The sequence below is a fragment of the Salvia miltiorrhiza genome, chromosome 2, assembly GCF_028751815.1.
Source record: "Salvia miltiorrhiza cultivar Shanhuang (shh) chromosome 2, IMPLAD_Smil_shh, whole genome shotgun sequence".
NCBI classification, from domain to species: domain Eukaryota; kingdom Viridiplantae; phylum Streptophyta; class Magnoliopsida; order Lamiales; family Lamiaceae; genus Salvia; species Salvia miltiorrhiza.
In genome coordinates, this window is record NC_080388.1 from 74555821 (window position 1) to 74583494 (window position 27674).

At 35.9% G+C, this 27674-nt stretch overlaps 8 protein-coding genes across 13 annotated transcripts; 5 read left to right on the forward strand and 3 right to left on the reverse strand.

Annotated features, from left to right (window-relative positions):
- Positions 1-66: 66 nt before the first annotated feature.
- Positions 67-4340, reverse strand: LOC131010005 (uncharacterized). Its single transcript, XM_057937400.1, has 6 exons — positions 4323-4340; positions 2488-3324; positions 1105-2406; positions 924-1031; positions 646-849; positions 67-565 (listed from the first exon to the last, which is right to left on the reverse strand). The coding sequence occupies exons 1-6, from the start codon at positions 4338-4340 to the stop codon at positions 110-112; spliced, it is 2925 nt and encodes a 974-aa protein (XP_057793383.1). The 3' UTR covers positions 67-109.
- A 1565-nt stretch (positions 4341-5905) lies between these two features.
- Positions 5906-6499, forward strand: LOC131010006 (uncharacterized). Its single transcript, XM_057937401.1, has one exon. It carries the CDS (start codon positions 5906-5908, stop codon positions 6497-6499), a length of 594 nt encoding a protein of 197 aa, XP_057793384.1.
- Positions 6388-7643, forward strand: LOC131009371 (uncharacterized). Its single transcript, XM_057936670.1, has 3 exons — positions 6388-6573; positions 6749-7402; positions 7483-7643. Exons 1-3 carry the CDS (start codon positions 6529-6531, stop codon positions 7582-7584), a joined length of 801 nt encoding a protein of 266 aa, XP_057792653.1. The 5' UTR covers positions 6388-6528; the 3' UTR covers positions 7585-7643.
- A 3340-nt stretch (positions 7644-10983) lies between these two features.
- On the forward strand, positions 10984-13751 carry LOC131009370 (uncharacterized). Of its 4 annotated transcripts, none has more exons than XM_057936665.1 (4): positions 10984-11298; positions 11972-12648; positions 12729-13382; positions 13470-13751. In XM_057936665.1, the coding sequence occupies exons 2-4, from the start codon at positions 11998-12000 to the stop codon at positions 13566-13568; spliced, it is 1404 nt and encodes a 467-aa protein (XP_057792648.1). In that variant the 5' UTR covers positions 10984-11298; positions 11972-11997; the 3' UTR covers positions 13569-13751. The 4 variants fall into 4 exon arrangements, with proteins under 4 accessions (XP_057792648.1, XP_057792651.1, XP_057792649.1 ...); XM_057936668.1 differs by having other exon boundaries at positions 11038-12648; positions 12729-12909; positions 13138-13382; XM_057936666.1 differs by having other exon boundaries at positions 11042-11298; positions 11967-12648.
- An 826-nt stretch (positions 13752-14577) lies between these two features.
- LOC131010007 (uncharacterized) lies at positions 14578-16588 on the reverse strand. The gene is made up of 3 exons (XM_057937402.1): positions 15950-16588; positions 14750-15394; positions 14578-14676 (listed from the first exon to the last, which is right to left on the reverse strand). Exons 1-3 carry the CDS (start codon positions 16586-16588, stop codon positions 14578-14580), a joined length of 1383 nt encoding a protein of 460 aa, XP_057793385.1.
- A 1369-nt stretch (positions 16589-17957) lies between these two features.
- LOC131010008 (uncharacterized) lies at positions 17958-19542 on the forward strand. Its single transcript, XM_057937403.1, has 3 exons — positions 17958-18614; positions 18717-19355; positions 19441-19542. Exons 1-3 carry the CDS (start codon positions 17958-17960, stop codon positions 19540-19542), a joined length of 1398 nt encoding a protein of 465 aa, XP_057793386.1.
- A 1029-nt stretch (positions 19543-20571) lies between these two features.
- LOC131009374 (uncharacterized) lies at positions 20572-23260 on the forward strand. Of its 2 annotated transcripts, XM_057936676.1 has the most exons (4): positions 20572-20832; positions 21547-22201; positions 22282-22938; positions 23013-23260. In XM_057936676.1, exons 2-4 carry the CDS (start codon positions 21548-21550, stop codon positions 23109-23111), a joined length of 1410 nt encoding a protein of 469 aa, XP_057792659.1. In that variant the 5' UTR covers positions 20572-20832; position 21547; the 3' UTR covers positions 23112-23260. The 2 variants fall into 2 exon arrangements, with proteins under 2 accessions (XP_057792659.1, XP_057792658.1); XM_057936675.1 differs by having other exon boundaries at positions 20572-22201.
- A 233-nt stretch (positions 23261-23493) lies between these two features.
- On the reverse strand, positions 23494-27145 carry LOC131009375 (uncharacterized). Of its 2 annotated transcripts, none has more exons than XM_057936678.1 (5): positions 26894-27145; positions 25222-25870; positions 24490-25152; positions 24271-24405; positions 23494-23925 (listed from the first exon to the last, which is right to left on the reverse strand). In XM_057936678.1, exons 2-4 carry the CDS (start codon positions 25858-25860, stop codon positions 24301-24303), a joined length of 1407 nt encoding a protein of 468 aa, XP_057792661.1. In that variant the 5' UTR covers positions 25861-25870; positions 26894-27145; the 3' UTR covers positions 23494-23925; positions 24271-24300. The 2 variants fall into 2 exon arrangements, with proteins under 2 accessions (XP_057792661.1, XP_057792660.1); XM_057936677.1 differs by lacking the exon at positions 23494-23925 and adding an exon at positions 24092-24124.
- Between the last annotated feature and the right edge of the window lie 529 nt (positions 27146-27674).

Here is a 27674-nt window from a genome sequence, read left to right on the forward strand (position 1 = left end):
TGATATTGATTGAATTATCTTAATATTCGATAAGCTGGAATGATTTACAGGAAATAATGCTCGTTGAATAACCAAATAGAAGCATCCATTAATGTAACAATATACAAAACTATGCAAAACCAAGTCTATTGATACGATGTGTCCTAGTTTCACACAACGAAAATATAGATCTAGCAATCTTGGCCCTGTATGCCGCCACGTTGTGGTTACCCCACTCAATGGATGGAGAGCCAGATATCAGTCGTTCAGCATACATGCAGACGAAAGGCCCGCAGCTGACAGAGTCCTGCTGGTGAAACTGAACCTCCGCTGGAGCAAACACTGCCGTCATAAGTGGCCACTTGCTCTTTGCCACTGTCGCATCAATGGATGTGTCGTCTAGCCACCTCGACACCTGAAGGACAGCTGGCAACAATCTCAGTAAAGGTAATAAATCACCAACTCGATCATTCTGTTGTCGAGGTGTTAGCTTGTGGAATACTGGGTCATAGACCTCGCATACGGCGTCTCCTAACCGAATCCGACATAGGATAAAATGGTGGCCAATTATGACTGGCATGAGAACCTATGACAAACCACAATGAATTGATAAGAAACAACGATAAATCACAAATGACAAGTAACAATAATTGTTTAACTCATAACCTGTGCGGCATCCATCCATCCTATATGACCAGGAGGAAGTTCATGGCCCTTAAGTGATTTTCCACGTACTTGGCAGACCCACTCTATAGCAGGCTGCCAATCATCAGCCAGTGCTGTACTAGTCAATACATGAAACTCCTTGGGGCCGAACTCACTTCCTGCCCACTTATCCAATAGAGCGTCAAACTCTTTCTTGAGGTATATCTACAGATCAAATAAGTAATTAATAATTTATATCCGCACCAATGAAAACATATAAATAATGAAAGTTTACTTACAAACCAATCCGTGTCTACTATGATTGTGTTATTCATATCTACGTCATCCAGTAAATCCAGGGAACCTCGAAGTCTATTTCTCAAGGTCAAGAAATACAAGTCAATATCCTGCAACAATGTTAAAATCAATAAGTTAGTAGACAGTAATTTAACAATGTTAAAATCAATAGAAGTGATTTACCCCAGTTGTGAATTCCTGGCTGACATTATCCACCCGCGCGAAGTCGTCGTACTCCCGCAAACCACCACTTGCCTTGACATAAATCTCACGACCCCTACCCTCTCGACACCTAGCCATCCACTTCTCATAATGGTCACTGCAGGTTTGTGTCACTGGACGTGGCATTTGGCTATTAACCCAAGGCGATCTCTGAAAGTTAGACGGACGCCTCACCCTCTGACTGCGACGCGGGAGCTCTGCTGGCGGCTGCTCTGGGTGCTGCAGCAGCAGTACCTGTGGCTGCTCTGCCTGTGGCTCAGGCTCCTCCGTCTGAGCCTGCCCTGCCGAACTGGACTGTCCCCACTCATGTGGTGCAATAGAAGTGAGCGGTTCAGCAAAGAATATCGGGGTCTCTGTGCTATACTGCGGCTTCAGGAATGGGGAAGACCAATGAGGGTAGACCTGGGTCGACCAGTCAAAAGTCTGCGCTGCCGGTGTGTAGTCGCCCTGAACAGACTGATTCATGGCCCGCCACTGCTCGTTGTAATCCGGGGTCTCTGCTGGGCGGGAATGGGCATAATCTGAAGGGCGTGATGGGTAGGCCTGGGTCTCTGAATGGCGTGGTTCCTCATCGCGGGGGTCGTCGTCGCAGGGACGTGAAACGCTTGGCCCTGAAGCGTCGGGCCCTGAAGCACTGGGTGGAGGAGACCGTGGCTGTGGAGGAGACCGTGGCTGTGGAGGATCAGGGGACCGTCGCTGGTCATCATCATCAGGGGAGTCGGGCACTCGGAAATGTTTGCTCTTCTTGCACCTATCCTTTTTACCCTTGCTCTTCAGTTTCTCCACGAATTTGCCGAAGGCCTTCTTAATCTCCTGACGGATCGTCTTCTTCACCCACTTACGATCCACCTCACCCTCGCTGGGACTGGATACAGTCCGAGATCCGCTCGACGATGAAGAAGTATGCGGCGCTGGGCGCTTGCCCGGATCTACTGAATGACGAGCCGGCTCGTGGGGTCGAGCATCCCTCACAGGGCGCGAGCCCGTCTCTACTGAATGACGAGCCGGCTCGTGCTGTCGAGCATCCCTCACAGGGCCCCGGACACTGTGACTGCGAGTCGTACGAGGCTGTCTAGGTACATCCTCCTCGTCCCCGCGCTCCTCCACAACACGGGCTCCGGTGCCCTGTGGAAATTGGACACCCCGAGCTAATGGGTTGTCGGGGGGGCTGAAGCTCACCGAGAGTTCGCCCGGTGTCAGCGCTGATATGAAGTAGTGACTCTCCAGATCGTCAGCATCGGGCTCCAGGGGCATGACACCACCCTAGAAAGCAACAAAGATAATATATTAGAACATAAGTAAAACCAGTAACGGTGTGGAGGATAATCTTAAATAACTGATTACCTGTCCCTCGAATAGATCGCGCAGACCGTGAAGCTTCGGCTTACCCCTGAAAGTCCATCTCAAACACCGAGGGTGCGCTGTCGGATCACCGCTAGATGCTGCGACCATGTGTCCGAAGCCCGGGACGCGCTCCAATGCCCAGACATATAAAGCCCACGAAGGACCGTAGAAGTGATATTTCTCGCCGGTTCCTACATCTGTCGTATAATGGCATAACATCTTATACGAATACGCGCCCCAGGGGAATCTATCAAACGCAGCCAGATCATCCACCAAAACCCAAAGCCACGGCTGTACCCGCGCATCCAACCCAAGAACAAGGGTGTGAGCCACACACACGAGGACAGCACGAAGGTACAGGCTCCCATCCTCATCATCCACTCGACGATCCAAATCGCACATGCGTTTGATGAGCGACTGTATGGTCATGCTTCGCACACCGCAGAATCGTCGGTATGCCTCCACGCGACTGCAGTCGTGCTGTAATGTCGCATCGAAACTCGATCCCCCGAAATTGAGCCCAGTCACTAATGCGTAGTCCGCAGGGGAAAATCTGACTCGTGCTCCGCACAGAAAGAAGCAGATCTCATTTTCTTCTGACACAATCTGCCTCGATACAATCTGGTGTAATGCTTTATTGCTCTTCGCGCCGGGCCTCCAATCAGTGAAATGCCCAAAACATGATGCTCTAAATCTTCCCAATAAATCTGAATTGCACTGTTCGCCGACCACATTTAAAGTTTGAACCAGCTCCGGAAAATGTGAATCCCTATAGTAGGTGCTGATAGCAACCTCCGTCTGGTCTATAGTGTCGCGACGAAGATATGGGACATTCGCCTATTCATTTACAAAATAAAAACATATTAAATTCAGTAAAATATTTAAAAATAATACAAATAGGCATAATTAAAAAAGAGGCGAAATTAATTAATACCAAGCAATTAAATTAAATAGTATTAAAATTCAGTAATTCAGTAAAATAGTAAAATTCAAGTAAAATCGTAAAATTCAGTAAAATATTAAAACATTTAAAATTAAATTCAGTAAAATTCGAGTAATTCAGCAATTTAATATTAAATTCAGTAAAAATTCAGTAAATTATTAAACTGCAATTAATACCAAGCAGTTTAATTAAATTCAGTAAAATATTAAAAAACTGCAATTTAATTCGTAAACCAAGCAATAACAGTTTCAATAATTAATAATTAAACAATTAAATATAATTATTTAATAACAGTTTCAATAATTAAACATAACAGTTTCAATAATTAAACAATAACAGTTTCAGTAAAATAACAGTTTCAATAATTAACGTAAACATACAGATATATTTAGTAAAGTATTTTATGCCTAAAAAGAAACTAGCCGGCCGGTGAAGTGACCGGTAAAATGTATCCGGCCGGGTACATTTCAGATTGAAACTGTTCCGGCCGGACGCATTATTCCGGGCATAGTACCGGCCGGATCGTTTTTCTATAGGCATAAAATACTTTATTTTATTAAATTACACAAAAACCACACAAACAATGCAATGTAATACCCAGCAAAACTCGCAATAATAATTCAATAATGATTACTTAAACAAATATAATTAAATTAAATTCAGTAAATTTCTAATGATTAATATAAACATACAACTAATTAAAATGGAATAATTTATGCTAAAACAGGCTCGGTCCGGCTGGTGAAGTGGCCGGATAAATCGATCCGGCCGTATGTTTCATTTAAATAATGTTCTCGGCCGGTTCGATTTATCCGGCCACTTCACCGGCCGGACCGATCGTGTTTTAGCATACATTATTATATTCAATTTCATGAAAATTAAAAATAAATACCTGTGAAGAAGATGCCATGGATGAGTGCTTCAATCTTTTGAACTTTCTCTCTCGGTGGGTAAAAGTGAAGAAGGCGGTGGGTAAAAGTGAACAAGCCGATAGAGGTGTGTGGTGAAGGAGCCGATATTAAAAAACCCTAGTCTTTTTTAAAGTAAGTGAACGGACCGATACAATCGGCTTTATGTCTATCAAAAGGGAATCAAATTTTGAAGCAAGATATTTTTTACCTTTATGTATCGGTAACATGCATGATTTTTTTGGGTAACAAGCATGCATTTAAATGTGTTAATAGGGTTACAACGGATATTGAGTATATATATATATATATATATATATATATTTTAAATTTAAAGATATCAATTGATTTACACGATATATATAGTACTATATATCAACATTCAAGAATAACACAATATATATAGAGGTATATATATACAAATAATTTCAAAGAATATATGTATTGAAATTAAGATATTAAAGGGAAAAAAAATAAAAAATTTAAGATAGATACGAATGGATATATATTATTAGCGTCTTGATTTTTTTTTTTTAAATTGAATAAAATAGAATATTTTATGCCTAAATAATATCGATCCGGCCGGTAATTGTCAAGGAAAAATGTATCCGGCCGGGTCGATGTGTACCTGAAATATACCCGGTCGGATTCATTGATCTGGCCATTTCACCGGCCGGATCGATGATATATCGACTCAAAAGTTTGTATTCTATCTATTTGTATTTTTATATTAATTTTTACTATTTTGCTGAATTTAATTTAATATATTGTTTAAGTGTTAATTAGTGTGCGGTCTATAATATTTTCAATTTAAACATATGAACATTGTATATATATACAGTTTAAAAAAATCATTTCGGACACTCAATGTGTAATCATTTCGGTCAACATCACAAATTATTGTACAAAAATGCATGGGAACCCTCAAATGTGTAAGATTGTGTAAGAAGACCGAAATGATTACTTAAGATGTTGACCCACCTAAGGGTTAATTAGTAATTTAGGTCATGTAGTGCTTTGCATGATAAGGGTGGGCATTTTTCAAAATATGAATAAGGAATGGGGCACTTTTGCCTATTAACACTTGTTAATTTGACTTTCTAATTATTCTCGTATGATAAATACCAATATATACAGTTAAGCAGATTATTCTTCTCGACTCTAGAAGGTCTTGGAATTTGGTGCAACGTTTGGTTAATTTCTGTGTCTCGTAAAAAGGGAGAGTGATCAATGCAGATAATCTTGGAATTTTGTTGGACTAATTGACACTTATTTGGAAGAGGTACTGCTACTTCACTTTTTCAATCTAAAATAAAATCTATTTTTTTGGAATAAATAAATCGGGAAATTAATCAAATAAATCGGATGGATCTTGAAATTTGGTGGGACTAGTGGCGCTTGGTTAATTTTTGTAACGATTCTTGGAATTTGCCAATTAATTTGGAGGGAGTAAACTAACGACTCTTAGGTTAACTTCTTCCCCCATAAAATTGCAGGGATTGCTGAAATCTTTCGTTAACATTATTCAAATATTTCTTTGTTTGTACCACATATATATATTTCAAGAATGGCTGATGATAAAAAAGGTGCGACATTTTCGTTGAAAGTGATGATCAATAAAGAGAGAACTAAGGTGCTCTTTGCAGACTCCGACAGCCACTTCGCAGACATTTTGTTAAGCTTCTTGAGTTTGCCGTTGGGAAGAATTGTCAAAGTCCTCGAGAAGCACTTTGGAGACGAGGCGCCTACCATTGGTAGCTTAAGCAGTTTGTACCGTAGCTTAGTAAATCTCGACAGTGCATATTTCTGGACTGATGGAGCTAAGCAGACTCTGCTTGATCCAACAAGTTCATTGGAAGATGAATACGGGAGGCTGAAACTCGATATCACTGATTTTCAGCCTTCTGAATATTTCTATTGTAGTAAATATCCCATCATTCGGTATCACACTGATCAGCCTAATAGATTTCGTAGCCTAAGCATCTACTATGATCATGTCAATAGGTGCAAATTTTGCTTACATGATAGTATGATTAAAGAAGTAGGTAAGAAAGGGCCTGAAGCTGCTGCATCTAGAGATGGAGTTTTCACCATGAATACATCATCTTTCATAATCTCTGATGATCTCCACATATATTTCCAAATGAGACAGGATTCTTAGGAATCATTAGCTTTCTTGGCATTACAGACATGGATAACGCCGAGCAATTCAAAGTGGATTTGGGCTTCAATGAGGTAATTTTAATTTGTTTCCACGCTACCTGAAAAACGTATATAGACATATAACATAGACAACATTTAAAGATATATAGTCTATTAAGCTATAGACAACGTATTTAGTAAATATTGTTGTATATTATTCTCCCACTCATTTTTCTTTACCTTTATTATCTCTCTTTCTGTTAGCTAGATTATGAATTTGTTGAAGGCATCCTTGACGTCCCCAACTCCATTGTCGGACATCATCCTAAATAAAACAACACAGCTGAGTTACTCTACACTCATGGTGTCTCAGCCACACACCGGAAACGAAGAGAATCCCAATAACTCTACGAATTTAAGTTTGAAAGTGATGATACAACAATCTACTGGTAAGGTTGTGCATGCTCAAGCTAATAAACAGTTTGTAGAGTTTCTGTTTAGTTTCCTCTACATCCCATTGGTAGGAGTTGAGCATCTTCTTGCCGGTAGCACTGGTGTTAAGGCTATAGACAACTTGTACCGGAACACATCCGACGTTATAGATAGCAAGCATTTCATTACCCCGGATATGAAAAAGAGGCTAACGAAACCCACTCTACCTCATGGCTATGTTTCGAAAGACTACATTTTCCCCCTCACTGAAGAATCCTTGCCTGCTGACTATGATCAAACATCAAATTTTTCTTCTGTTAAGTTTCCCAATGGGCGGGGAAGTTATCTTAAAGGATCGCCAGCTTATCACGTGGCCGATGATTTAACTGTTACGCCTTTCTGCTTTGCCTCGACACTTTCCTCACTTAAAGAGCAGGAAATCTCGATATCTGATGTCAAAGAAGTGGAGATGCAAATCGGGCTGAAAGAGGTAACCTGTATCATTTGAAATCTTATATATTTCTGAATGTATGTAATTAGATGTTGATGAGATGAATTGTGTTGGTGCAGGCTTTAAGCATACTGAAAGCCTCTCTTACTTCTTCTACTGCTCTCACTGATGCTCTCTTGACTCGCAAATCACTCAAACGACCTAAGAGAGAAAAAGTCTGACTGCGATCCATGCTCCAATTCCAAATAGTATTGTTTTTCTGCTTATTTTAATAGCAATATGCTGCTTCATTTTTATTTTAAATTATGGATCTTGGTTTTATCATTCATTTGGATCTTTTTCCATTTTGCAAATGCTATTGGAGTAACATAGTCCCACCAAATTCCAAGACTCTCTGCATTCGCTCTTTATATGAGATAAAAAATCAAATTAAACTCCATGCAGTAGCTAGCTTCGAATTAAGCAGCTAGATGACCTAACTGGTTTATATTTAAAATTCAATTAATTATTTAATAATATATGAGTATCAAAAAATTTAAGTTGCACAATGAGATGGAGTAACTATTATTTGTTGGTTGAAATAAGAATTATCATAAATGTTATTGGAGTAGGATGAGTAAAAATTCGAAATATATATTGTGTACCTCATTTCTCTCTATATTTATCATCACTTTCAACGACAACTTGACATCCTTCTTAACACCAAACCCTCCCTTTTTATGGGGAAGAAGTTAACCTAAGAGTCATTAGTCCTACCAAATTCGGAGACTCTCTGCATTCACTCTCTTTATGAGATACAAAATTAAACGTCAGCAGCTAATTGGAATTAAGCAGCAAGAATGCATTTGATCTCCTAATATTTATTAAATTGTTGTCACATATAATTCATTCAATAATTCAAAAGAATAAAGAATTGTGTGACATCACTCAATACACCTATAAAGAAAATCACATGCATGCATCAAATTTGTATAACCTACGTTTAAAATGAAACTTATTCAAATTTAAATTGTGTTCCACCTACACACAAAATCGGTAATTTAGTTGGAAGAGATACTTCTACTTCACTTTTTTAATAGTAAATAAAACCGGGAAATTAACCAAACAATAAATATATGCAATCACATTAGGACCACTCACAAATTAGTTCAATAGGATTTTTTTTGATTTATTTAGTTTATTTTTAAAATTAAAAATAGCTTTTAATTAATTTATTGTATTGTCTATATTAATTGTACCTTTTTTTTGCACTTTTCTATTTTATTTCTAAAAAAATACAAAAAATAAATAAAATGTAAACAATATAAAGAAAAATAATAATTATTTTTATTTTAAAAAATAAATTAAATAAATCAAACCTATTTAACAAGTTTATGTCTTGGAATTTGGTGGGACTAGCGGCGCTTGGTTAATTTCTCTAATGATTCTTGTAATTTGTAGTGTCTTGGAATTTGGAGGGACTAATTAACGACTCTTCGGTTAACTTCTTCCCCCATAAAAGAGAGGACTCGCTGAAATCTTTCGATTTACTAATTCTAATGGATACTACTACTTAAGTAATCCTTTTGTATTTTAATTCTAAATTATTAAAATTATGTAATAAAAAATAATAATAACTTATATGATGAAGAGTCCTAATGGATACTACTACTTAAATAACTATTAAAATATAAAAGATAAACTATAATATATCTATAAGTATAATATATTAAATTACACAATGAACCTTAAATTAAGTATATATGAGGAATATAATAAGCAAATCAAATTTTGTAAAACAAGTCACTTTTTTAATAGGTTTTATATTTGGCTGTGTTTGGATTTAGATCTAATTATCTAAATAACAGATGAAGATACTAATTCGATTTTTTTCTACATTCACTCCCTTGTTTATGAGGAAGGAGTTAACCAAGAGTCACTAGTCTAGTCCCACTAAAAGCCACACCTTCTGCATTCACTCCCAAATTAATAGCCCCAACAAATTCCGAATTTCAAGACACCTGAAAATGGAATATTAATATGGTGGAACTTGAAAGGATGATGTTTCACAAATAAGAAAATAGAATTGTAGAAAAATCTTCGCCTCCACCAAAATGTCTGAGAAAAATTAAACAAGAACAAGAATGCTACGTTTTCGTTGAAAGTGATGATCAATAGAGAGAAATCTAAGGTGCTATTTTAATTTTTACTTTTTATTTGTAATTTTTATGCTTTAAAAATAACAATTTTTTAAAAAAATATTAAAAATTATAAAATAAAATAAAATATGGAGAAAATAATAAAAATAACTATTTTTTTAATCAAAAGTTTTAAATAAATATATTTGTTAAAGTATTTAACTACTCCCTCCGGCCCGGTAATCTTGTCCCCTTTCTTTTGGGCACGCAGATTAAGGAGTGTTGAGTTAGTGTTGTAAATTGTAAGGTCCCACTTGTTTTAGAAAAAGTAAGTATGAACTAATTATCTTTGTGTTTATCTTCTTTCTTCTTCACCTCCTCTCGGCAACAGTAGGCGGCGGAGCCACACCTGCGCCACCTCCCTCCCCGGCGTCGGCACAGCCACCGGCCTCATCGCCGCCTTTCTCCATCCGGAGCAGTGAACAAAATCAAGCAAAAGAACAAGAATAAAAATCAAATCTTTAGCCCAAGAACAATTTCTTCAACAAATTTTTGCTAACCAAGAACAGAAAAACCAAGAACAAATTTTTCATCATCTGGAAAAGCCAAGAATAGAAAAACGAATTTCTTCAACAAATCGTTAACCAAGAACAGAAAAGCCAAATTTCTTCAACAAGTTTTCCATCGTCTTCGCTAACCAGGAGAAGGCACCGCGGCTGCAGCCCTATGGCTGTACAGTCGCCGGAATCGAAGGGGTGGCGTTTGGATTTGGGGATTTAGGGCTCGGAGGTGGAGAGAGAGGTGGAGACGGAGAAGGGAAGTTGATGGCGAGGCAAGAGAAGAGGGAGTTTAGGGCTTAGATCTGTGCTCGACGGATTTACAGAGGGGGAAAGAGGGAGGCGGCGACGGCGGCGGAACAGAGGAGGAGAAGCGAAGCACCATGAATAGAGGGGGAAGAGGGGGGCGGCGCCGGCGGAGCATTCATGGGGGAGCGGATTTACAGAGGGGGAAGGAGGGAGGCGGCGACGGCGGCGGAACAGAGGAGTAGAGGCGAAGCACCATGAATAGAGGGGGAAGAGGGGGGCGGCGCCGGCGGAGCATTCATGGGGGAGCGGATTTACATAGGGGGAAGGGGGGAGGCGGAGGCGGCGGCGGCGGAACAGAGGGGGGCGGCGCCGGTGGAACAGAGGGGAAGTGAGCGGCGGCGCCGGTGGATTTGCAGAGGGGAAGTGAGCGGCGGCTTTAGAGAGGGAGATGGTAGAGAGAGAGAGAGGCGAGTAGAGTAATTTAGAGGAGTAAGTTTAATTAGAATCATGTTTAAGTGAGAGTTAATTAACTTTAAAATTTACCTAAAAAGAAAATGAGACAAAATTATTGGGACAACCCAAAAAGGAAAGTCGGACAAAATTATTAGGACGGATGGAGTACTTTTTTGTTCAAACATATTAAATTACAATTGCGTCAAATAAAGTCATGCAATAGTACTTTTTGTGAAACCGACAAACCAAAAACATGGAAAAGAAAAAGTTGAAAAACAGAAAAAGAAGTTAAAAAAAAAGTGAAAAAGCAAAGATTCGCCAATGGCATAGCTCAACTGTTTGCTCCATTTTGCTTTAGTAGCCAAATAATGCCAGTGCTTCTCGCTCACTCATCTATCCACTCCTCTCTTCACTTTTAGCCGCTCAAAACCACCGTCGCAGCCACCCTTCCTCCGCCGCGAGCTCAGCCACCCTCATCAAACAACATGTTTTCTTCTGGGTTGACTTGAAAATCTGTCTTTTTCTCTGAAAATCCCCAATTTTATAGATTGGAAATCAGGTAATTCTTGACTTATTCATCTCTTGTTCACACTGTGTCTATTTTTAATTGATTATTAATTAGTTAATTACTACTATGTTTATGCGTAAATTGCCGCAAAATACATAAAATTTAGACGGATTTTGATTTTGCTCGCAATCTTTAAAATTTGAAATAAAATACACTAAATTTTAATTTTTTTCTGAAAAATAGGCTTTGATATAGATAGAATTACCCGAGTAAGAGATGTTTAATTCGAGCTTCTTTTAGTCTTTATGAAGGATTTAATTGGACTCTCAGGAAACTAGATTTTGGTTTTGAATAATGACAGAATTTGACGAAAAGATGGGTTTTTTTGGGTCCATGAATGAATAATTTTAAAGATCATTTGGCAGGGGATTCGAACTTAACAAATATATACAAAATAAAATTAATATTAAATTTTCGATTTAAAAAAAAATAAAAAAAAATTAGCTAGTTTTAAAATTTTGTTCACATTGTAGCTGTCTTTATTTTTAATTAACTAAATCCTTTTTTATTTTGAGACAAAAATTTTAAATTAATCGATTTTTATATATTTGACCATTTTATATATGAACATATTATGTCCAAATAGCAATCTTGATACCTTTAACCTCAAACATTAATTATATTCTACTATTAGATCAATACACATATAAACTAATTAGTGCAGTGACGACTTCTGTATCAAATTCAAGAATGGCTGATGATAAAAAGGGTGCTACATTTTCGTTGAAAGTGATGATCAATAAAGAGAGAACTAAGGTACTCTTTGCAGACTCCGACAGCCATTTTGCAGACATTTTGTTAAGCTTCTTGAGTTTGCCATTGGGAAGAATTGTGAAAGTCCTCGAGAAGCACTATGGAGACGAGGCGCCTTCCATTGGTAGCTTAAGCAGTTTATACCGTAGCTTAGTAAATCTCGACAGTTCCTACTTCTGGACTGATGGAGCTAAGCAGACTCTGCTTGATCCAACAAGTTCATTGGAACATGAATACGGGAGGCTGAAACTCGACATCACTGATTTTCAGCCTGCTGAATATTTCTATTGTATCGGTCTCTATCAGTGCTCTTATAGATTTCGTAGCGTAAGCATCTACTATGATCATGTTAAGAAGTGCAAATTTGGCTTATGTGGTGGTACTATGAAAATAGAAGTAGTTAAGAAAGGATCTGAAGCTGCTGCATCTAGAGATGGAGTTTTCACCATGAATACATCATCTTTCTTAATCTCTGATGATCTCCACATATTTCCAAGTGAGACAGGACTCTTAGGCGTCATTAGCTTTCTTGGCATTACAGACATGGATAACGCCGAGCAAATCAAGGTGGATTTGGGCTTCACTGAGGTAATTTTTGGTTTTCTCTAATCTCAATCTTTGTTATAACTAGTTATTTATTTAATTTGTGTATATCATGTTATTGTTAGATTATGAATTTGTTGAAGGCTTCCTTGACGTCCCCAACTCCATTGTCGGACATCATCCTAAATAAAACAACACAGCTGATTTACTCTAAATTCATGGTGACTCAACCACACACTACAGAGGAAGAGAATCCAAACAACTCGAGGAATTTAAGTTTGAAAGTGATGATACAACAATCTACTGGTAAGGTTGCGTATGCTCAAGCAAATAAACAGTTTGTGGAGTTTCTGTTTAGTTTCCTCTACATCCCATTGGTTGGAGTTGAGCATCTTCTTGCCGGTAACACTTGTGTTAAGGCTATAGACAACTTGTACCGGAGCACATCCGACCTTGCAGATAGCAAGCATTTCATTACCCCGGATACGAAAAAGAGGCTAATGACACCCATTCTACCTCATGGCTACATTTCAGCACACTGCATTTTCCCCCTCGCTGAAGAATGCTTGCCTGCTGAGTACAATGATTATCTGAACTCGTCTTCGGTTAAGTTTCCCAATGGGCAGGGAAGTTATCTAAAAGGATCCCCAACTTATCACGTGGCGGATGATTTAACTGTTACGCCTTTCTGCTTTGCCTCGACACTTTCCTCTCTTAAAGAGCAGAAAATCTCGATATCTGATGTCAAAGAAGTGGAGATGCAAATTGGGTTGAAAGAGGTAATTAAACTGTATATTTGAAATCTTGGTTGTTATATTTCTGAATGTATATATGTTCAGATGTTGAGATGAATTGTGTTGGTGCAGGCTTTGAGCATACTGAAAGCCTCTCTTACTTCTACTACTGCTCTCACTGATGCTCTGATGATTCGCAAATCACTCAAACAGCCAAAGAGAGAAGTGTGATCCATGCTTCCTGTATATATGTTGCAAGTATTGGCTTATATGTTATATTAATAGTTATGGTGCTTCATTTTTATTTTAATTATGAATCTTGATTTTCCATTCGTTTGGTTCTTTTTTCAATATGCAAACACTATCTTGGTTGTCAGAAATAATTTTTGGAATAGAAACATGAATTTCTTGAAATGTTATGTACTTTTTTGCATTTATGCTTATGTCATAGACCTTTTATTGAATCTTCAAATGATTTAAACAATGCAACATCAAAGAGATCAATAGATGCATAACTATGATTATTTATCATCACTTTCAACGACATGACATCCTTCTTAACACCATACCCTCCCTTTTTAATTATGGCGAAGAAGTTAACCTAAGATTCATTAGTCCTACCAAATTCCAAGACTCTCTGCATTCACTCTCTTTATGAGATACAAAATCAAATTAAACGTCAGTAGCTAACTTGGAATTAAGCAGCAAGATGGGATGCATTTGACTTCCTAATATTTATGAAATTGTTGTCACATATAATTCATTCAAAAATTCAAAAGAATAAAGATTAGTGTGACATCACTCAATACACCTGTAAAGAAAATCACAGTTAAATCATCTGTCACCTTATATAAGTGGCTGCTTCCTCAAGAAAAAATGGCTTTATCGCAATCAACAGGCAGCTTTTATTAAAATTTGTGCCGACTAAAAACATATTTCCTGGACGGAGAAAATGCTTTTTTTAATGAATGAACAAATAACAAAATTAAGACGTCTATTTTAGAGTCGAAGATCTTCATTAACTCGCACAAGAGAATATTTCTTTGAAAACTCATAAATTATGTCTACAATACTAGCCTTCATAAGCTCATTTCACAGCGGATAAGAAATTAATCAAGCAAGGTTCATAACAGAAATAACAAACAAAGCACCCTATTAGGTATCAATATTTTCCATCAAGGGACATTCAAACGATGCAAACTCCATGCAGCAGTGAGGCAACCAAGAACCGGCCTCAAAATTATTTCTTTTGTCGTTTGTGCGATGGGTAAGCATTGAGCAGAGCATCGGAGAGAGCTGTAGTGGTGGATGTAAGAGAAGCTTTCAGTATGCTCAAAGCCTGCACCCATCAACAAATTTGCTCTCAACATCTAAACATATATACAATTAAAAGCTATCAAAGTTGTATTTACCTCTTTCAATCCAATTTGCAGCTGCATTTCTTCAACATCAGATATCGGAATCTTCTCCTTATTCATACGGCAAAGAGCAGAAGCAGTAAAATAAGGAGTCACAGTCAAATTATCGCTCACCAAATAAGTTGTTGGTCGCTCGAGATATCTTCCCTGGCCTTCAGGAAACGCAACCGAAGAAAAGAGCGAGAGATCATCAATGTACTCAGCAGGCAAGCATTCTTCAGTGAGGGGAAGAATCTGGTTTGGGGAGATGCAACCATGAGGCAAATGGGGATTCATTAGCCTCTTCTTCGTCTCCGAGGTCTTGAAATACTTGTCGTCTAGTTCAGCCGTGCTCCGGTACAAGTTGTTTATCGCCTTAAAACAAGACTTGCCGGCTTGAAGATGCTCCAATCCTCCTAGTGGAATGGTGAGCAAACCGGATAGAAACTCGACGAAATCTTCCTGAGCTTGAGCGTACAAAAGCTCACCGGTGGATTTTCGTATCATCAATTTCAAACTTAGATTCCTACACCTGGGGTTTATCTCGTTCACAATTTCATGCATTGAAATAGCTGCAGTTGAACTCTTTGTTTTTTTACGTAGGATGAGGTCCGACAATGGAGTTGGTGACGTCAATGATGCCTTCAACAAGTCCATTATCTAACAACATTGCATTAATTGGCTACAAATTTATATAGATAACTAGCAGAAATGACTGCTTTTGCACGTAAAAATGAATCACTTTCATATAGCAACGTTTTGTGACAATACATTTTTTAAAAGTTTAATGTAATATCTAAATTTTGTCTTATATACTTAAGATCTAATCGTAGAACGAATCAAAATCAAAAGTTGCGGAAAAATTAATTTTAATCCAAGAATTCTTCTAATAGAATAAAGAATAGTAACTTAATGTGGATAAAGAGTCCTAATAGATAGTACCACTCAAATAATTATTAAAATATATAAAATATTAAATTATACAATAGACCTTAAAATAAAAATATATGAATATGACAGATATTATAAGCGAATAGAATTTTAGAATAGGCATAAATTACTAAATTGAGAGAATAAAGAATAGTAACTTGGATTCTTTTCGAAAATTTCATAAAATTACAATTCTAACCCCAATTTTTTGAAATTCAATTTCTGGATTATAACCAATTAATACCCAAAATAAAGGAAAATTGAGATTAGAGAATCCAGAATCACCTCATTGAACCCAAACGACACTTGGATTTCCTGCGCCTCATGCGCGTCTGTGATGCCAAGAAGGGTGATGAATGACAGGAGCCCAATTTCATTTGGAAATATTTGCAGATCACCGGAGATTGTGAAAGATGCTTTACTTTTAACGAACACTCCATCACTCGATGCAGCTATAGACGGCCTTTCAGCTGCTTCTTTTCTCATCGTATTGCCACAGACTTTGCAAGTGAGATTATCATAGTATATGCTCACACAAGGAATACTTCCATGAGAGGTTAAGAAACAACAGAAATACTTGGCAGACTGAGAATTAGAGATGTCCAGTTTCAGACATTTGTATGCATCTTCGAATGAACTGTTTACATAGAGCAGAGCCTGCTGAGCATCCTCCGTCACAAAATGGGCATCAGCGAGATTGTCTAAGCTGCGAGAAAAATTGGTTAAGCTTCCAATGCTGGGTGTCTCTTCACCTTTATAGTGGTTGTCGAAGAATTCGATAATTCTTCCCAACGGCAAAGTCAAGAAGCTTAACAAAATGTCTACAAAATGGGGGTCGGCTTCTGCAAAGAGTACCTTGGTTTTATCTTTATTGACCATCACTTTCAACGAGAACTTGACATCCTCGTTAGCTGCATCAGACATTCTGCTAAAATGTGTAGTAATATTAATTTGTGGTAATAGAGATGTAATCTTAGATTGCTATCAAGATTTTTCTGCAGACCCTCGCTTTTAAAGGGCAAGAAATTATTATCCTAATTACCCAAGACCAAGTCCAACCAAATTCCAAAGATTGTATGCATTAATCAGTACTACCTTTTTTCGAGATAGAGAAACTAACCAAACGTCGAGTATAACTTGGAAGAAGATTCGCCATTTTGATTAATTGTGGAATTGTTGTCACATGTAATTTGAAAATTCAAAAGATAAAGTGATAGTATGGTATAACTTAAAACGCTATAATTAAAGAAAAGAGCACAAACATTAAATCCGTAAATTTATTAAAAGAAATTAATTAGTATTATGTCTTTAGTTTTTGGTTGGTTATTCGTTGAAATTTTTTATTGATGCAATTGTGATATATACTGCTTTACATAAAGCTCAGGATATTTTAATTATTTATTTGTCACATTGCGTGTTTAGATTCGCTAAATTCAATTGCAATAATCAAATTATATAAATTAGAAATTAGTTTATACTAATATTGTTCAACTTTAATGTATCATGTTGATTAAATAGCCACATTGTGGCCACCCATAAATCACTTAAATAAAAATTAAATTAATTTATTTTTTAAAATAAAAATAAGATTTACTTATTTTATTGTATTCTCTACATTATAATTATTTTTTAATAATTTTTTGTAATTTTCTTATTTTTATTAAAAAAATAAATTTAAAAATAAAAGATGCAAAAAAAATTATAAAAAAATAACTACAATGTAGAGAATACAATAAAATAACTAAATCCAATTTTTATTAAAAAATAGTAATAATTTAAATAAATTGAAAATTTCCCTATTAAACTAAATTATGGGAACCACAATGTGGCTGTATGGACTTATTGAAACCAATATATACAGAATACAGTTAATTAACAAGATTATTCTCCTCGACTCCAGAAGGGATGCATTTGATCTCCTAATATTTATGAAATCGTTTCATTAAAAAAGTTATGAAACTGTTATCGATCACATGCATGTATCAAATTTATAAACCTATATTTAAAATGAAACTTATTTAAATTTAAACTGTGTTCTACATTGACACTAAATCGGCAATTTAGTTGGAAGAGGTACTTCTACTTCACTTTTTCAATCTAAAATAAAATCGATTTTTTTGGATTAAATAAAATAGGAGAAAGTTAATCAAATACAATCCGATGGGTCTTGGAATTTGGTGGGACTAGTGGCGCTTGGTTAACTTCTTCCCCTATAAAAAGGGAAGGTTTGCTGAATAGTTTCGATTACATTTTTCTAATATTTCTTTTGTTTGTACCACATATATATTTCAGAATGGCTGATGATGAAAAGGGTGCTACATTTTCGTTGAGAGTGATGATCAACAAAGAGAGAACTAAGGTACTATTTGCAGACTCCGACAGCCATTTCGCAGACATTTTGTTAAGCTTCTTGAGTTTGCCGTTGGGAAGAATTGTCAAAGTCCTCGAGAAGCACTATGGAGACGAGCTGCCTACCATTGGTAGCTTAAGCAGTTTGTACCGTAGCTTAGTAAATCTCGACAGTTCCTATTTCTGGACAAACGGGGCTAAGCAGACTCTGCTCAATCCAGCAAGTTCATCCGAAGCTGAATACCAAAGGCTGAAACTCGACATCACTGATTTTCAGCCTGCTGAATATTTCAAGTGTAGTAAATATCCCTACTATCACTCTCAGTCTTATGGATTTCGTAGCGTAAGCATCTACTATGATGATGTCATCATGTGCAAACTTTGCATGCATGATAGTATGATTAAAGAAGTAGTTAAGAAAGGGTCTGAAGCTGCTGCATCTAGAGAAGGAGTTTTCACCATGAATACATCATCTTTCATAATCTCTGATGATCTCCACATATTCCCAAGTGAAACAGGACTCTTAGAAATCATTAGCTTTCTTGGCATTACAGACATGGATAATGCCAAGCAAATCAAAGTGGATTTGGGCTTCAATGAGGTAATTCTTGTTTCCATAATCACAATCTTCCTCCACTCATTATTTTTTTTAATTTTTTTACATTATTATCTCTATTTCTGTTAGATTATGAATTTGTTGAAGGCATCCTTGACGTCCCCAACTCCATTGTCGGACATCATCCTAAATAAAACAACAAAGATTTACCCTACACTCACGTGCACGGTGTCTCAACAACAAATTGCAAAGGAAGAGAATACCAATAGCTCTACCAATTTCAGTTTGAAAGTGATGATACAACTATCTACTGGTAAGGTAGTGTATGCTCAAGCTAATAAACAGTTTGTAGAGTTTCTGTTTAGTTTTCTCTACATCCCACTTGGAGGAGTTGAGCATCTTCTTGCCGGTAGCGAATGTGTTAAGGCTATAGACAACTTGTACTGGAACACATCCAACTTCATAGATAGCAAGCATTTCATTACCCCGGATACGAAAAAGAGACTAATGACTCCCATTCTACCTCATGGCTACATTTCGAAAGACTACATTTTCCCCCTCACTGAAGAATCCTTGCCTGCTGACTATGATAATATATTGATGTTTTCTTCTGTCAAGTTTCCCAATGGGCAGGGAAGTTATCTTAAAGGATCTCCAACTTATCACGTGGCCGATGATTTAACTGTTACGCCTTTCTGCTTTGCCTCGACACTTTCCTCTCTTAAACAGCAGAAAATCTCGATATCTGATGTCAAAGAAGTGGAGATACAAATAGGGCTGAAAGAGGTAATTAAACTGTATATTTGAAACCTTGGTTGTTATATTTGTGAATGTATGTAATTAGATGTTGAGATGAATTGTGTTGGTGCAGGCTTGTAGCATATTGAAAGCCTCTCTTACTTCTGCTACTGCTCTCACTGATGCTCTGAAGACTCGCAAATCACTCAAACGACCTAAGAGAGAAAAAGTCTGACTGTGATCCATGCTCCAATTCCAAATATTGTTTTTCTGCTTATTTTAATAGCACTATATATGGTGCTTCATTTTTATTTTAAATTATGGATCTTGATTTTTCCATTCGTTTGGATCTATTTCCATTATGCAAATGCTATTGGAGTAACATAGTCCCACCAAATTCCAAGACTCTCTGCATTCGCTCTCTTTATGAGATACTAAATCAAATTAAACTCCATGCAGTAGCTAGCTTCGAATTAAGCAGCTAGATGACCTAACTGGTTTATATTTAAAATTTAATTAATTATTTAATAATATATGAGTATCAAAAAATTTAAGTTGCACAATATATGAGATGGAGTAACTATTATTTGTTTGTTGAAATAAGAATTATCGTAAATGTTATTGGAGTAAAAATTCGAAATATATATTGTGTACCTCATTTCTCTCTATATTTATCATCACTTTCAACGACAACTTGACATCCTTCTTAACACCAAACCCTCCCTTTTTATGGGGAAGAAGTTAACCTAAGAGTCCTACCAAATTCCGAGACTCTCTGCATTCACCCTCTTTATGAGATACAAATAATATTAATATGGTGGAACTTGAAAGGTTGATGTTTCACAAATAAGAAAATAGAATTGTAGAAAAATCTTCGCCTCCACCAAAATGTCTGAGAAAAACAAGAACAAGAATGCTACGTTTTCGTTGAAAGTGATGATCAATAGAGAGAAATCTAAGGTGCTATTTTAATTTTTACTTTTTATTTGTAATTTTTATGCTTTAAAAATAACAATTTTTTTTAAAAAATATTAAAAATTATAAAATAAAATAAAATATGGAGAAAATAATAAAAATAACTGTTTTTTTAATCAAAAGTTTTAAATAAATATATTTGTTAAAGTATTTAACTACTTTTTTGTTCAAACATATTAAATTACAATTGCGTCAAATAAAGTCATGCAATAGTACTTTTTGTGAAACCGACAAACCAAAAACATGGAAAAGAAAAAGTTGAAAAACAGAAAAAGAAGTTAAAAAAAAAAGTGAAAAAGCAAAGATTCGCCAATGGCATAGCTCAACTGTTTGCTCCATTTTGCTTTAGTAGCCAAATAATGCAAGTGCTTCTCTCTCACTCATCTATCCACTCCTCTCTTCACTTTTAGCCGCTCAAAACCACCGTCGCAGCCACCCTTCCTCCGCCGCGAGCTCAGCCACCCTCATCCAACAACATGTTTTCTTCTGGGTTGACTTGAAAATCTGTCTTTTTCTCTGAAAATCCCCAATTTTATAGATTGGAAATCAGGTAATTCTTGACTTATTCATCTCTTGTTCACACAATCACACTGTGTCTATTTTTAATTGATTATTAATTAGTTAATTACTACTATGTTTATGCGTAAATTGCCGCAAAATACATAAAATTTAGACGGATTTTGATTTTGCTCGCAATCTTTAAAATTTGAAATAAAATACACTAAATTTTAATTTTTTTCTGAAAAATAGGCTTTGATATAGATAGAATTACCCGAGTAAGAGATGTTTAATTCGAGCTTCTTTTAGTCTTTATGAAGGATTTAATTGGACTCTCAGGAAACTAGATTTTGGTTTTGAATAATGACAGAATTTGACGAAAAGATGGGTTTTTTTGGGTCCATGAATGAATAATTTTAAAGATCATTTGGCAGGGGATTCGAACTTAACAAATATATACAAAATAAAATTAATAGTATTAAATTTTCGATTTAAAAAAAAAATAAAAAAAATTTAGCTAGTTTTAAAATTTTGTTCACATTGTAGCTGTCTTTATTTTTAATTAACTAAATTAATCCTTTTTTATTTTGAGCCAAAATTTTTAAATTAATCGATTTTTATATATTTGACCATTTTATATATGAACATATTATGTCCAAATAGCAATCTTGATACCTTTAACCTCAAACATTAATTATATTCTACTATTAGATCAATACACATATAAACTAATTAGTGCAGTGACGACTTCTGTATCAAATTCAAGAATGGCTGATGATAAAAAGGGTGCTACATTTTCGTTGAAAGTGATGATCAATAAAGAGAGAACCAAGGTATTCTTCGCAGAAGCCGATAGCCATTTTGCAGACATTTTGTTAAGCTTCCTGAGTTTGCCGTTGGGAAGAATTGTGAAAGTCCTCGAGAAGCACTATGGAGACGACGAGGCGCCTACCATTGGAAGCTTAAGCAGTTTGTACCGTAGCGCAGTAGATCTCGACAGTGCCCATTTCTGGACAGATGGGGCTAAGAAGACTCTGCTCGATCCAACAAGTTCATCCGAAGCTGAATACCAAAGGCTCAAACTCGACATCACTGATTTTCAGCCTGCTGAATATTTCTATTGTATCGGTCTCTATCAGTGCTCTTATAGATTTCGTAGCGTAAGCATCTACTATGATCATGTTAAGAAATGCAAATCTTACTCATGTGATGGTGCTATGAAAATAGAAGTAGTTAAGAAGGGATCTGAAGCTGCTGCATCTAGAGATGGAGTTTTCACCATGAATACATCATCTTTCATAATCTCTGATGATCTCCACATATTTCCAAATGAGACAGGACTCTTAGGTATCATTAGCCTTCTTGGTATTACAGACATGGATAACGCCGAGCAAATCGAAGTGGATTTGGGCTTTAATGAGGTTATTCTTGTTTCCATAATCTCAATCTTCCTCCCTCATTTTTCTTCACTGACTTCAATTGTTATCCTTATTTCTGTTAGATTATGAATTTGTTGAAGGCATCCTTGACGTCTCCAACTCCATTGTCGGATGTCATCCTGAATAAAACAACACAGCTGATTTACTCTACACTCATGGTGACTCAACCACACACCGGAAACAAAGAGAATCCCAATAACTCTAGGAATTTAAGTTTGAAAGTGATGATACAACAATCTACTGGTAAGCTTTTGTATGCTCAAGCTAAGAAACAGTTTGTAGAGTTTCTCTTTAGTTTCCTCTACATCCCACTCGGAAGAGTTGAGCATCTTCTTGCCGGTAACACTTGTGTTAAGGCAATAGACAACTTATATGGGAACACATCCAACCTTATAGATAGCAATCATTTCATCACCCCGGATACGAAAAAGAGGCTAGTGAATCCCACTCTACCTCATGGCTATGTTTCGAAAGACCACATTTTCCCTCTCATTGAAGAATGCTTGCCTGCTGACTATAGTGATCGTCTGTCATATTTTTCTTCTGTTAAGTTTCCCAATGGGAAGGGAAGTTATCTTAAAGGATCTCCAACTTATCACGTGGCTGATGATTTAACTGTTAAGCCTTTCTGCATTGCCTCGACACTTTCCTCTCTTAAAGAGCAGAAAATCTCGATAACTGATGTCAAAGAAGTGGAGATGCAAATTGGGCTGAAAGAGGTAAACTTTCATTTAAAATCTTGGTTGCTATATTTCTGTATGTTTAGATGTTGAGATGAATTGTGTTGGTGCAGGCTTTAAGCATACTGAAAGCCTCTCTTGCTTCTACTACTGCTCTCACTGATGCTCTTCTGAGTGGCAAATCAATCAAACAGCCAAAGAGAGAAGTGTGATATCCATTCTTCCTATGTATGTTGCAAATATTGGCTTATATGTTATATTAATAGTTATTGTGCTTCATTGTTGTTTTAAGTTATGTATCTTGATTTTCCATTCGTTTGAATCTTTTTTCTATATGCAAATACTATCTCGTTTGCTTCGAGTTTATTTGTGCATGATTAAGCATAATATCGAATTTTATACCGTCAAAAGCAAATTTTACAAAAAAAAAAAAAAATTAGTCATCTCTTACTCACCAAACCAATAAATTCCTTGATGCTCTGTCTGCAGTATGTTAGCAAATATTTTGCAATTTAAAACAAAAAATTCAATTTTAAAATCTAAAGCAAATATAAAATATTATTAAACAATATTCAACAATGTAACAATACACTTCAATGTAAGCATGCACTATGATCTTGCCGGTCGTTGCAAGAAATGCAGAAGACATTTTATGAAGAAAGAAGTAGCTGAAAAAGTGTCTCAAGCTGCTTAGAAAGATGGAGATTTCATCATTTACAGAGCACCATCTTTCATAAATCTCTGATGATCTGCAGATATTACAGATGCGGATGTGGTTGAGGCTGAGGCGATGAAAGTGACGACTGGGTTGAATGAGGTGATTCTTGATTCTATGTGATTCTATCTACAGTTTCATTCCTTTTTTTTTTCTGTTTTTTTGCTTACAAATTGTACTTACATATTGTGATTAGATGTTGAGTTTGCAGAAGGATTCCTTCACTTCCCCAACTCCATTGTCAAACCTCATACTAAATAAAGCAAGTGTAGTTCTTGATTCTCATGAGCCGAGGACTATGAGTTCTGCTCCTATATGTAAATAGTTTGAACTTGTAATTGATAGCTACGGTGCTTTATTTTCTAGTCATTTTGATGTTTTTGTTCTTCAAGTTACTTGATTATTCACCTCTAAAATTGATGATCTTGTGTTTTATTTGATTGTATCTTGTTTTAGTTTGTAATGTGCAAATGTAGCTGCAACCAATTGCTCTCCATTTTTTGCTCAAGACTGGAATGATCACAATACAAGTAGATAAAATATATCAGAAAAAACAGAACCCTCAATAAAAAGATTTTAAGTTCAGATAGTGAAGAGATTTCCCTGTCCTAAATCAAGAACTGCAGCTATAAATACAAGCAAACAAGATTACTTACATAGGCGGTAAGATGATTGAAATCTTGTGATCAAACTAAGAGTTCTTGCTTCGGTTGTTTGATCGATATTTGATCGAGCAGAGCATCAGTGAGAGCAGTAGTGGATGTAAGAGAGGCTTTCAGTATGTTCAAACCCTGCAACAACAAACTTTGTCTCAACATCCTAACATATACAGAAAAACATCATCTAACTCAAAGATTTCATATTTATTACATTACCTCTTTCAGCCCGATTTGCAGCTCCACTTCTTTGACATCAGATATGGGGATTTCCTGCTTATTGAGGGTAGAAAGGATCGAGACAATACATAAAGGTGTCACAGTTAAATCGTCTGTCACATGATAAGTTTGCGGTGTTTTAAGATAACTCCCCTTGCCATTAGGAAACTTATCAGAAGAAGACCACAACATCTCACTATAGTCATCAGGTAAGCACTCTTCAGTGAGGAGAAGAATGTTGTCATCGGAAATACAACCATGAACCACATTGGGTTTGGTTAGCCTATTTCTCGTATCTGGTGCCTTGAAATACTTGTCATCGATAACCACAGCTGTGCTCCGGTACAAGTTGTCTATAGCCTTAATACAAGTCTTGCCGGCCAAAAGGTGCTCAGCTCCTCCCAGTGGGATATTGAACAAACTAAACAGAAACTCGACAAAATCTTCCTCAGCTTGAGCATACAATAACTTACCACAAGACTTTTGTACCATGACTTTCAAAACTATCTTCTTGGAGTCGGTATTGTCCTCATTCTTGATCTGATTTACTGAGGTCTCGGGTTCAGATCCCACAGCTACAGAGTTCACATGTCTTGCTTTACTCAGTATGAGGTCCGAGAATGGAGTTTGGGAGATCAATGACGCCTTCAACAAACTCATAATCTAACAATAGAGGAGGAATAAGTGAAAACAAAAATTGTAAAGAAAAAATTAAAAGTGTTGATGTTTCACCTCACTGAATCCAAAAGTCACGTTGATTGGCTGAGCCTTATCCGCATCTGTAAGGCCAAGAATGCTGATGATTCCTAAGAGTCCTATCTTATTTGGAAATATCTGCAGATCATCAGAAATTATGAAAGGTGTTGTATTTATGGTGAAAACTCCATCTTCAGAAGCAAATTGACACTCTTTTTCATCTTGCTTTATTATCCTCTGATGCATATATTCGCATCGTAGGCACATAGGGGCACTATCATGGTACATGCTTACACTACGGATACTATGAGAAGAAAGATATCTACACGTGAAATATTTAGCGGGGTGATAATCGTTGTAATCGAGTTTCAGCCTTGCGTATTCATCTTCGAATGAACTTGCTGGATTGAGCAGAGTCTGCTTGGCACCCTCTGTCCAGAAACAGGTGATATCAAGATCCACTAAGCTATGGTACAAACTGCTTAAGCTACCAATGATAGGTGCCTCGTCTCCATAGTGCTTCTCAAGGACTTTGATAATTCTTCCCAACGGCAAAGTCAAGAAGCTTAACAAAATGTCTGCGAAATGGCTGTCAGCTTCTACAAAGAGTACCTTAGTTTTCTTTTTATTTATCATCACTTTCAATGAGAACTCTGCATCTTTAGCATCATCCATTCTCGAGGTCCTACAAATCAAGAAAATTCCGATTGACGATATTTAGATCAAGCACAAGTACATTGTCTCACTAAATCTGAAAACTTCAATTATTATGCAAGTATAGGTAGATCTTCACTATGCCGAAAAGATGTTCATATATGTATGCTGCATCAATAAGAATACAATAAAATTTCTTGCATGCGTGTGCTGATTTAGCGGTAAAATAGTTAACGTTTGAGGCATTTAGGCTCAAGTTCTAGTACACCGTGGCACGGTCTTGTAAAATATTCCAATCTCCTCCTCAAAAAAAATCTTGAGCTAAAAAATAATTCCATAATATACATGATATACCTCAACAGAAAATAAACATAGAGGTGAGGTCTAATAACTAAAATATTTAAACTTGAATTTGATACAGAAGTCGTCACTGCACTAATTAGTTTATATGTGTATTGATCTAATAGTAGAATAATTAATGTTTGAGGTCATTAAAGGTATCAAGATTGCTATTTGGACATAATATGTTCATATATAAAATGGTCAAATATATAAAAATCGATCAATTTAAAAATTTTGGCTCAAAATAAAAAAAAAATTAATTTAGTTAATTAAAAATAAAGACAGCTACAATGTGAACAAAATTTTAAAACTAGCTATTTTTTTTTATTTTTTTTAAATCGAAAATTTTAAATTAATTCTATTTTGTATATATTTGTTAAGTTCGAATCCCCTGCCAAATGATCTTTAAAATTATTTATTCATGGACCCAAAAAAACCCATTTTTTCGTCAAATTCTGTCATTATTCAAAACCAAAATCTAGTTTCCTGAGAGTCCAATTAAATCCTTCAAAAAGACTAAAAGAAGCTCGAATTAAACATCTCTTACTCGGGTAATTCTATCTATATCAAAGCCTATTTTTCAAAATCAAAATCCGTCTAAACTTTATGTATTTTGTGGCAATTTACCCATAAACATAGTAGTAATTAACTAATTAATAAACAATTAAAAATAGACACAGTGTGAACAAGAGACGAATAAGTCAAGAATTACCTGATTTCCAATCTATATAATTGGGGATTTTCAGAGAAAAGGACAGATTTTCAAGTCAACCCAGAAGAAAATATGTTGTTGGATGAGGGTGGCTGAGCTCGCGGCGGAGGAAGGGTGGCTGCGACGGTGGTTTTGAGCGGCTAAAAGTGAAGAGAGGAGTGGATAGATGAGTGAGAGAGAAGCACTGGCATTATTTGGCTACTAAAGCAAAATGGAGCAAACAGTTGAGCTATGCCATTGGCGAATCTTTGCTTTTTCACTTTTTTTTTAACTTCTTTTTCTGTTTTTCAACTTTTTCTTTTCCATGTTTTTGGTTTGTCGGTTTCACAAAAAGTACTATTGTATGACTTTATTTGACGCAATTGTAATTTAATATACTATGTTTGAACAAAAAAGTAGTTAAATACTTTAACAAATATATTTATTTAAAACTTTTGATTAAAAAAATAGTTATTTTTATTATTTTCTCCATATTTTATTTTATAATTTTTAATATATTTTTTAAAAATTGTTATTTTTAAAGCATAAAAATTACAAATAAAAAGTAAAAACTAAAAATAATTACTAATTTTGTTATACAATATTTATAAAATAATTAATTTATTTTATATTAATTAGAAATAGCTTTGAAATTAATTTATATTAAATGTGAAACTAAACACACTATGAATAAATTATAAATTGGTGGAAACTAGATCCACAGTGATATTAGCCAAATCAGAGTTTTTAATGAATGAACAAATAACAAAATTAAGACGTCTATTTTAGACTCGAAGATCTT